Genomic DNA, 10,739 nt, shown 5'->3' with positions numbered 1-10,739 from the left:
CTTCCCCTTCGCACACCACAAAAGGCCAGCCAGACTTGATCGCTTTTTCATTTTTGTTCATATTTTGACTCACATCCCATTTTCCAAAAGAGCTCTTTGTAGAGACTGCCCTCGAGCTGTCCTTTCTTCTGGCTGCTGTAGCCTCCTGCCTAATCCCCCACTCCCCGAGGGCACCTTCTCCCTTGTGTTCCGTCCCTTTCCTCTGCCTGAGCCTCACCTTCACGTAGGTCTAGCCACGGCTTCAGGGGATCGCCGGGCAGCCCTGGGGCCACACGGCTCTTCCAGGCAAGGATGACAAAGGCAGGAAGGGGGAGGCACCTATCACAGCTCTAACTACCTGCAGGCCAGACACAGGGCAGAGAAAGGAGCCCCTTCCCCCTTGCACCTTCTCAAGGTTTCCAGGGAGCTCTGAGGAGCTCCTAAAGTTCTTCTGTGCTGCCCGACACCCTGGGGAGATGCTGAACACCTTGAGCCTGGGGAGACGCCCACCAGCAAGTCATCGACTGCAGAAGAGGAGGGCACAGGCTCAGAGTCTCAAAACCTGAATGGTATAAAATACAGATAACGTGAGTGCTGCCCTACTCCTCCCCCAAAGCCCCCAATCTTGTCAAACCAGACAGGGCTCCTGCAGCTCAAATGTGAGACAACCTTCCTCTGGATCTGGGATGCAGAGAAAGGGGAGTGGGAGTACCAGCAGACCCTCCCCGCACCTGGCCCGTGCAGAGGCTGATGGTACTTAAAAGACCTACTTTGGAGCATCCCTGGGCCGGGTGCTTTGCACGCATTTGCTTGTTACGTTGTCTTGAGGCTGGAGGTGGCAAACCCATTTTGTGGATGCAGACATGGAGGACGGGAGAATTCAAGAATATTTTCTTTGAGGGGGGCCTGGGTGGCTCAGGTGGTTAAGCATCCGACTCTTGATATCAGCTCAGGTCTGAGCTCAGGGTCGTGAGATCCAGCCCCGTATGGGGCTCCATGCTTGGTGTGGAGCCTGCTTGAGACTCTCTCTCCCTCTCCTTCCGCCCCTCCCCTGCTCTCATGTAAATAAATAAATCTTTAAAAAAAAAAAAAAGAGGAATATTGTCTTTGAGTTCAAAGTTCAAGGATACAAGATCACTGTGAGTGGGGGAGGGGCTGGGAGAGGCCCAGTGGATGGCTGATCCCAAGTCCTTGGCCCCAGGGCTTCATGATAGGGGATTGGAAGGACCGAGAGTAGGCAGGCCAGCTTCCAGAGTGTTTTGAAGAGACCTGAAGGTCTTTGAACTTTGCCATGAAGGTGAGTTTCCTTGAACTCTATAAGCCTCAGTTTTGTTCCCTGTAAAATGGGGTTATTGTGGGGCTCAGTGAAGTGATCGCAGAAAGCATCTAGTCCAGTGCTTGGTCTACGCCGGGAAGGGGCTCTGGACACCTGGCCCGTACCTTACATTCCAGCCCCAGCAACGCCACAGGGCACCTGGGACAGACCCTCCGGGAGGCCTTGCCTTCTTGGCGGGGCGTTTCCAAGAGCAGCCCCGTACCCCTCACTCGGAGTGGGGCCCAAGGCAGATGCCGCGGCTTCTGGGCTTGCCTCAGCAACCCTGTATTCCAGACCAGCCCTGGACTGGGCTTCTCTTGTAAATACTGATGGAGGCCCCAGACAGAGAGGAACAGGAAAACAAAGGAAGGTTTATTTATGATGGAAAAAGAAACCAACAGGGGAAAAAAAAACAAAAAAAAACTAGAGGCCCGACAGGAGGGGGGACTGTTTAAATAAACCGTGGTACAGTCACTGGATGGAACATCGCAATGTACTGAAATGGTGTTTACCGAGGGTTTGTAGCAACACGGAAAATGCAGATTCTAAAAAGCTAAGTGAAAAAAGGAAGCAGCTGAATTGTGCATTCAGCAAAATCACGCATTGGCAAAAATCAAGGCAAGGAAAAGGAGACACAGGCCGGAGGGGTGCGCACCGCAGGGGGGTGGTCTTTGGGGGGCGAAGCTGGGGAGGTTTTTTTGTACTTCTGCATCTTCCAATTTTCTTTCCTACAAAGCCATGGTTGGCCCCACGTGGAAAGCAACCCAAACTGAAGGGTGGTTTTTGTTTTGTCTTAAAGAGGCAACTCTTTAGGGGCAAGCAGGACGGGTGACCCCCGGGAGAGGCCAAGTGACACACAGGCTGCCGTGAGGCTGAAGGGCTCGAGGTGGCCGGACAAGGCTATCCCACAAGGTCACGTGGAAGTCCTAGACTCTGACCCCGCAAAGGATCATGGGCGGGCTGACACCCGGACACGCACTCAGGCATGGCGGGCGTGTGCGATCTGGGCTCTTCCCTTAAATGCGTGCCCTCTGCTTCTCTCCGGGAAATGTAGCTTACTGTTGTGCAAGGAACCTCTTTCCTGAACAATCCCTCACGTGAATGGTTAGAGCAGCATGGCTCTAACTCCGAGGTGGAGTTCCTTGTAGGCAGCTCTGTCCTCCCCTGTCGGGGTGATGAGGTCCCCACTGGTGCCCTGAGCACCAGCCCTGGTCTATGCATTTCCCAGATTTCCATCCAGGGCTCTGCTCACTGTCTCCTGATCAGGGAGGCTGATCACACGATACTACTTCTTTGCCTCCTCTGCCTTCCTCGCACGTATGCAGCACGGGTTCCGTTCATTTGATTACGCATTTGTTTATAAAAGTTGCCCGTTTTCCTCCAACAGAACGTGAGCTCTGTTAGGGCAGGGACCTGCTGCATTCCCAGGGCCTGGACTGTTCCAAGCCCATATGTTCTGAGAACACCCAGGTGGTCTTTGCAGGCTCCCTGAATGGCCCTGCTCTACCAGGATGGTCTTGACCACTTAATTCCCTCAGGCTAGCTCTGGAGACCCAGGCTGGTGATGAGAAATGCACCAGCTCTCGTCGATCAGGGATAACAGCCTAGAGCCCGGTGTTGACCCCTTTCTGGGGCTCAATAGGATAAGGCGATCAATTAGTGATGTCTGCACAGGTAGATGAGAAGGGCCCCTTTTATTTCCCATCTCAGCTCTCCCTTCATCATGAAGACTGCACCAGCTCTCGGTCCAGCAGTGGGTCAGGAAAAAATTTTTGTTTCCCTAGTCCTGACCATGAGAACATGCCCCACGGCAATAGGGCTCTGAAATGTTCCTAGTCCAAGCTCCACCCTGGGCTTGGAGCTCTCCCCCGTGGTCTCCTTGCTTGGTTGTGGTCTAGTCGTTGCCCGGCTTCTTGGTGGAAGCCTACCCTTGGGGGCTGGATCTGGCTCCATATGCCCCTAGCTCCCAGATGGGGTTCGCCTTCCAAGCAACCCCCAGCCTGCCATCATGATGCCCATGCACGGCCCAGTCATGTCACTGAGTTAGCCCCACTCCCTCTCCACCCCGGGGGTCCTTTGGATAATCATGTTTGAGTGTTGGCTCTGAGCTTGAGCATGGCCTTGGCAGGGAATGGGGGAGGTCACCAGACTCCAAGTTAGGAATAGACGAGGCAGCCTCACCTTCCAGGCCCTCGAATGGGGATGGTGGCTTTGAGGGGCCTACTTCTCATCTCCATACCAGCCTCCCTGTTATTCCTTGTTCTATCGTGCATTTCCCAGGAAGACCCTGGTTGATCCCTAGCAGCTGCAGTGAACACGAGCTCCTGTCCAGACCCCGAGGGGAATTTCGGGTGGCCTTTCTCCGGGAGTTTTCATTTCTCTTGCAGAGAAGGCCCTGAACTATCCTTCCCATTTTCAACGTGGGAACGCTGAAATCCAAAGCATCCTCAGGTCCCCACTTGTCAGGCCTGCCCTGCTGCATCCCCATCTCTTCCTCTTTTCTCTAGGCTGCTTGTCACTTTAGAAGGGATTCCTGCTGCCCTGGCTTCCGGCTGGCCCCGGGAGCATCACTGCCTTTCCCTCTGTGTATGCATCATCCTCAGCGAGAGAATGGGCCTGCCACAATAGATTGGACCCCTCCCCTCCAAGGAGGAATGGGCAACTTCCTAAGGTTGGAGGGTCTCTGCGCTGTCCACATTTACCGACCCTGATGTGAGAGGATTTCCCAGGGTCCTGATGTGACATTAGACTTTTCTAGTTCCTCAGCGCCATCATGGACCCGCCCCTCCCTCCTCTCCTGCCTGACCAGGCAGACCAGGTGACCACGAGCACAGGGAGGAGAAATTATGCCAAAATCTCTCAACAGTCCAGGAGGGGTGCCTGGCAGTGGCTGTCCCCGCTCCCTGAGGTGAGGGCTGTGTTGTTTGGACAGCTGTATCGTGCAGGCTCTGAGCTGTGGGGAATGGTCAGTGGTCAGTTAGCAATGGGCCCAAGCAATGTCCCAGGCAGACAGGTGCTGACAGATCACATCTTCTCTTCTCCCTCCTGAGACCTCAGATGTGGGACCACTGGCATCCTTAGTGGACCACTACAGGATGAAGGTTTTTGAATGGCTCCTAATTGGAGGCTTCTCCTCCTAGTATGCTAGGATTCTAGGTAATGAGAAAAAGTGCAGCGGGTAATGGTCAGTTTTCTCTGGAGGCAAGAGTCCCATGGGCAGCTCTGACTGTCGCTGATCTACTTCTCCAACCATCTCTCCTCTGGCCAAGCCCCAGCGGGCTCCCCAGGGCTTCCCGCACAGCCCAAACCACCTTCCTGTGTGCCCCAGGAGTTTCTGGGAGCCCCTGGAGGTAGGGGCTCAGTGGCCCATGTTTAGGAAGGGACTCTGGTTTCTCATAGCGAGCTGGGCCATGTCCAGCAAGGTCGGCTTCAGGGGCTATTGGGGGTCAACCACAGGAGCTCGTGGTTGGGATGAGGCTATGCCCCTGAACTTTGGCAGGGTCCTGACATCCCTTCCGCCAAGAATTCAGATTTGAAGCAGAGCGGCACTCGTCCCTGCACACGTGGCTGCCCGGTCCCTGATTCTAGCTCAGCATCCCACTGCCAGCAAAGCCGCATCCCAGGGCCCCCCACAGCCAGCAGAGCAGGGTGGCTTAGAATCCACCCCTCGCTGGCCAAATGCCCGAGCTGCCTGCACTCCCAGAAATGGCTCACAGAGTGGCGGGTAGGGAGTGCTTGTCGCTTCCCAGTTTTGCAGCAGTCTGGTAGAGGGGTAGCTAGACCCTGGTCTGAGGCACCTCGGGGATAGGCAGGGTCAGGACGGTGGGCAGGAGGGTGCCCCGCGGCGAGGGGAAGCTCTGCAGCTCCTTGGGCACAAACCTGGGCGAGATGTGGTCAGCTAGGAAGCACAGCATGCGCCGGCGGCCCACGCAGTAGACGAGGTCGCCCACCACGGCGCATTGGAAGGCATCCGGGTAGGGTGTCCGGTACGCGGCACACTCGTACCAGAGGCGGGCGCTGGCACTGCAGCGGTACACGTTGATGCCCAGGCTGCGATTGAGGTCAAAACGGTAGAGGAAGCCGTTGACTGCCACCATCTCGGCTGTGCGGTCCTTGCCGCCCCCCGTGGCGCCCGCCTGCCAGCGCTGCTCCCGGGCCGAGAAGCGGAGCAGCAGGTAGCGCAGGGTGCCGCCCGTGACGAAGATGTCCCCCGCGCATGCCGTGGCGGTGTGTGCCAGGGCAAAGGTGTCGTTGGGGAGCGGGGGGACGAAGGTCCAGCGGTCCAGGCGGGGGTCGTAGCGTTCCACCGTGTTCAGACACTCCCCCCCGATGGCGTACAGGTGGCCGTCCAGGGCCACCAGCCGGCAGTGTGGCCGGGGCTGGTTGAGTGGGCACACCTCACTCCAGATCGCTGTCAGCGGGTTGTAGCAGAAGACGCGGTTGGAGGGCTGGCTCCCGGACCCCTGGCAGCCGGACACCACGAAGAGGTAATTGAAGAGACTGCAGAGGGCACAGCCTCGGGACACGGCCTCGGGGGGCAGACAGGCCAGAGGGTGCCAGACATCCCGCTCGTCATCATAGCAACGGAGACTGCCAGAGCCCTCCTGGGGGCACACATCGGCGACCACCAGGTGCTTGCGGCCCCGCAGCCGGCGCCCGAGGATCAGCTCCCGCTCAGTGCCGTTCAGGCACCCGTAGACGTCTGGGCTGCGCAGGACCTGGAGATAGTTGTCACTCATCACCTTGTAGGCTGCCTCCTGCAGCGCCTCTAGCTTCTGCCTCTTGGCCAAGGTCAGTACCTGGTAGCAGTTGCCCAGATCCAGGTGGACGTCGGGGGTGGAGCCAGGGGCCAGCGGGAGGTGGACGAAATTGGTCCTCGCCACCAGCTGCACGTGGGGCTCCCCACCGCTTCCGGCTGAGTCGGACCCCGGAGAAGCCCGGGGTAGGGGGAGGCTGGGCAAGGCTCTCCTGTCAGGGCAGGATGGAGTGGGGGCCCCAAAACCACTGAGCTGCAGCTGGAGCTCTGGGTTCTCCAGGATCTGGAGGAGGCTGTCTTTCCTGCTGAAGCCTTGCATAGAGGGCGGCGGCGCGGGCTGGGAGGACCCGGGTGATTCTGCTCCACCTTCCCGGTCAGCGGCATGGCCCGCTGAAGCTGTCCCTGCTCCCGGGGGTCCTGGTAGTGGCATGAGGGGTGGGGCCTCAGCCAGGGCAGCTGTTCTGCTGGCCAGCCTGCCCTTGGAGATGGCCTGCGAGGTGGATTCCACATAGTAATCATACACCTTGCCCTTCAGCCTGGGCCCGACCCCCTCCACCTTCTCCTGCAGGAAATTCTCCTCCACACGCACCCGGGCCACCGACGCGTAGGTGTAGGACGCGCTGGTGTTTCCCTCTTGCTGATGCACGGTCAGGCCCATGTCTGCAGCGGCCTGGAGGGCCCTGGCCTCCTCCCTGTGGTGCCACACTCCCGAGGCTCGGGGGAACACCCAGCTCTTGCTCGTGTAACTCTGGCCTTCCACGTGGGCTATCCAGGTGGTGGGGGTGGCTTCCTGCTCCAGGGGATGCCCCGGGGGCCTACCATCCAGCCACAGGGCAGGCTCACTGCCCACACCGCCCCCATCCCCCGTGGTGAGGCCAGGGCGGGAGCTTTGGGACTCGCTGCCCAGATGGGGGTGGGGGGGCAGCTCAGGCTCACCGCCAGCAGCTGTTCCGGCTTCCCGGCCACTGTGGCGAGGAGGCCCCAGCTCAGAGTCCGGGCGCTGCCCACCGCCTTCCTCACCAGCGCCTTTCTCCTCGGGCTCCTGAGCCTCGTGGGCTTCTGAGTCTTCTGGAGAGGGTTCTGTGGCCAGGACTTGGGAGTCCCCCTGATTCTCCCAGCCACGGCCTGGCTCCTCTCTGGTCCCCTTGCTTCCCCTCCGGTGTCTCAGCGCCCAGTGCGGTGCCCTGGGAGCAGACTTCTGGACCGCAGGCTGCCCGGAGCCCTCGGCTTCCTCATTGGCCTCGGCCTTGGCGTTCCTGCCCCTCAGTGGGGCCTGGCTGGGCCTTGACTTGTACAGCCGGTAGGCCACGGTCAGCAGGAGCAGGGCAGCGGCGGACAGCACCACCTTGCCTGCCAGCTGCATGTCCAAATGCCAGTCCTGGGCCTCCGCTCCTCCTCTTCCGGGGAGCATGCTTCCCAAAGCCGACCTGGGGCTGGAGAATGTCAAGAATCCGATTAATGATTGCCCAATAGGGGCCGGTTCCTGCTTCCAGCAGGGTGAGCTGGAGGGGGGTTCTGGGCTGGCTCTGACCAGCCAGCGGCCGGTCAGCGGGGGAGAGTGGGAGCCAAGGTGACCTTGAGCTGGCAGACCGTGGCCACAGGGGCTCAGGGCCAGCAGATCTCGGCGCTGGCCTCCTTGGATCCTTCGACGCTTTTCCTGGGGGTGGGAGTGGGGGTTGTGCCCCAGGGCTGAGCTTGTGATCAGCCACCCGAGCCAGCAGCCGCTGGAGGATGTTAGGAGTGTCCCGCTCTCACACAAAGAGGGAGGAAGCTCTCTTGACCAAAGAGTCACCCGATGCCAGGAAACGCACGGGGTTGGTTATTACATGTGTGTGTTTTATTTTCTCTTTTGCAAATCCACCGGGCTAGGAGGGTTGGGTGTGGTGAGTTGGGAGACAGGTGGAGCCGTGGCAGGTGTGGCCCGAGAGCCTCCCTGTCTGCTTCCTTCCTGACGGGGTCTGCCGGTCCCGGAGGTGAGGTCTGCAAGTAGCTGCGGGGAAGGCTGAGCCCGGGACTGTAGCCAAGCCAAGCCACCCGACCCAGCTTTGAATGCCTCTGCCCTCCTTCTGGGGCCCCTGAGGGCAGATGGGGAAAGCACCGGGAGTTAGTGCCCAGATCAGGGAGAGACGCGAGGCTGGCCCATCCTTGCCCTCGACAACAGACAATGTTCTCCGGTGAGAGGCCAAGTGAGAGTCACCGGCCCCCATCTCACCAGGGCTGTGGGTTCCAGATCCAGACTGGCAACCTATCTCTGCCCCTTGCCAGCTGTGTGACCATAGGCAAGTGACTTCCCCTCTCTGAGCATGAATCTCTTTAACTGAAGACGGGGGTGGGGCTGGGGAATAGCATATATACTTCGTAAGGCTGTGACTGATGTATGGACAGCCCACAGTGCTGAGCTCCACCTTGTGAAAGCTCATGAACTGTCAGCCATTCTTCTCCCTCTCCTCCTCCTCCTCCTCGGGGTCATTACCACTCATATGAATCGTCACCAGCTGAACCTGAAGCCCAGATCTAATTCGGGCCCTCCCCAGACCAAGGTCCTCTCAGGGCACCCAGAGGCCAGGGCAGGACTCTCAGACTCGTGCTGCCGTCCGGGCCAGCAGGATCAGTGGCTGACCTGCCCAGCAGGTTGGGAGTGAGCTTCCCGCTCTCTCCCAGGCTCGAATCCCAGCCTGCAGGGGGAACGCCGCACTCCCACAAGCTGGCTTCGAGCTCTCAAAATTACCGCTCCCTCCTCCGCCCCAAACCCAGTCTGTTTGGAAAAAGTGAAATGAACAAATGAAGACAGGAGCGAAATTAAAAGATAATTGGAAGTCTGTATCAGGCTTCTGGGAGGGTGCGTGCGTGCCGCCGGTTTGGGCTCTCGGTGCCGGCAGGACAAAAATTGAGAAGTCTGGGGGGTAAACAGTCGAAGCTGAATGCGTGCCATGCAAATAATCAGGCCCATCTTCCAGGGACTGGCTTTGAATTCGGTGGGGTTTGTCCCTCCCCTGGTCTGCTCAGCACCAAGGGTCAGCGTTTCCCAAGGAGGACATCAACCCCAGGTGAGGCCCTGAGTTGGGGGGCCCGAGGCGGGGAGGAGGTGGATGCAGGGAGGACTGTGGCCTCTCATACGCACACAGATAGGCACGCACTCCCCCGTGTGCACACACCCCCAAGGGCATGGCGGTGTGCACATGTGCACACACACGAGGGAGAGGGTAGAGCTTCTGAGTCCGGAAGAGTCAGCGATAAAAGGATCCTGGTTTGATAGATGCGGAGGCCAAGGCCTAGGGAGGGAAAGTCTGTGCAGCTGGGCCTGGAACACAGGGCATCTGACTGGGCCCCTGGGGGTGGACGAGGTGGTCAGGGACACAGTCCTACTCATCCAGAGGCACACGGTCAGTATTCGGTAGTGCAAGGATGGTTCTTCACGTGTACCAGGGGCCTTCCCTCCACAAACTCTCCTTGACACACAACGGGCTTCCTTACACTCGGCACCCCCAGGCCGTCCCCTCCCCCACAATCGGCTGGCGTGGACTGACCGCCACGTCCACACGGCTTGTTTAATGCTGCAATATTTCCATTCTGCCTGGGGAATAGCCACTCTCCCAACCCCACCAGCCTGGCTACCATCCCCCCAGGACCCCCTCCGTCCACTCTGCTGTTCGTGGACTAGAGGCTTAGTATCACAAGGGTCCTCAAGCCGTGTGACAGTGCCCTGCCTTACAAAGCTGTAAAATTTAGAATATTCCCCTGGGCATTGCTGCCCCCTGGGCCCATGTTGAGCTCCATCTAGGGATGTTGGCACCATAGTTAAGGGACGGAGGCTACCATCTTGGTCAGGAATCTGAGACAGTCCAGGTGAGGCCCCACCGGGCCCCTGGTGATCCCGCCAGGATGAATGCCACCGGCCGAGGCTCCAGTGCCCGGTCGCCCGTCCCATCCAGCCTTCTACTCACGTGACCACCACAAAGCACTCTTGTGGTTGTTATAGGCACAGCCTGTGACCCACCCTTCTGATTCTTCTGCCCTGTGTGGTCGGCACCGTCACCCTTACTTTACAGGTGAGGGCAGCCGAGCTCCCAAGAGGTGAGGTGACCTTGCCTGGGTCCCCTGGCCAGTGAGTAGAATGCAGGTGGGGCTCAGGTCCGTCTGCTCCTTGACGTTGGCCCTGCACCGGCAGCCTACCCTGCTGTCTGCGACCAAAGTTGACCTCCACAGAAACCCGGGGAAGCGACCATTGTTTTCCAAAGAGACAAGTCCCTGCTGTTCCCTTCCGTTGTGGGACAAGGGGAGGCCAGGGCTGGGTGCTGCCAGGGTTTAGGAGATGGCACGGTGTGCCGTAGTCACCAGGAAAGGGAGTTTCAAAGAGTCAGGAATGCCAAGGGCATAAAGAAATGTCCTACTTACAATTCCACTGCATAGACCATTAGGAAGTGGAATAATGGCCTTTGAAACGTGCCTGTGAACTTGATGGGGAAATTGAACGTGAAACGATTCATGGGTGCCGCTGGAGATGGCAGCGTGCGTCCTGATTTCTGCTCCCGGGGCGGGATGAGCAGAGGCAGGGGGGAACATCCTGGTGTTGGAATACGCGGCATACCCACTGCCTGCGTGCAGCAATAGAGGGCCCAGAGCTGGTAATAACAGTAGAAGTACTAAGAGTCAATATTTCCCGGGTGCCCATTCCATGCCCGGCCCTGG

The 10,739-nt window shown here is 58.8% G+C and overlaps 1 protein-coding gene across 1 annotated transcript; it reads right to left on the bottom strand.

The window, feature by feature from the left end:
* Positions 1 to 1,645: 1,645 nt before the first annotated feature.
* KLHDC7A (kelch domain containing 7A) lies at positions 1,646 to 7,759 on the bottom strand. The gene has a single exon (XM_082686321.1). It carries the CDS (start codon positions 7,459 to 7,461, stop codon positions 5,071 to 5,073), a length of 2,391 nt encoding a protein of 796 aa, XP_082542447.1. The 5' UTR covers positions 7,462 to 7,759; the 3' UTR covers positions 1,646 to 5,070.
* Between the last annotated feature and the right edge of the window lie 2,980 nt (positions 7,760 to 10,739).

This window comes from Mustela nivalis, assembly GCF_964662115.1.
Source record: "Mustela nivalis genome assembly, chromosome: 10".
NCBI lineage: Eukaryota > Metazoa > Chordata > Mammalia > Carnivora > Mustelidae > Mustela > Mustela nivalis.
The sequence above is the reverse complement of the archived record's forward strand: the minus strand, read 5'-3'. Positions and strand labels throughout refer to the sequence as shown.

Coding starts and splice junctions, on each gene's coding strand:
- KLHDC7A (XM_082686321.1), bottom strand. CDS start 7,461: ATGCTCCCCGGAAGAGGAGGAGCGGAGGCCCAGGACTGGCATTTGGAC.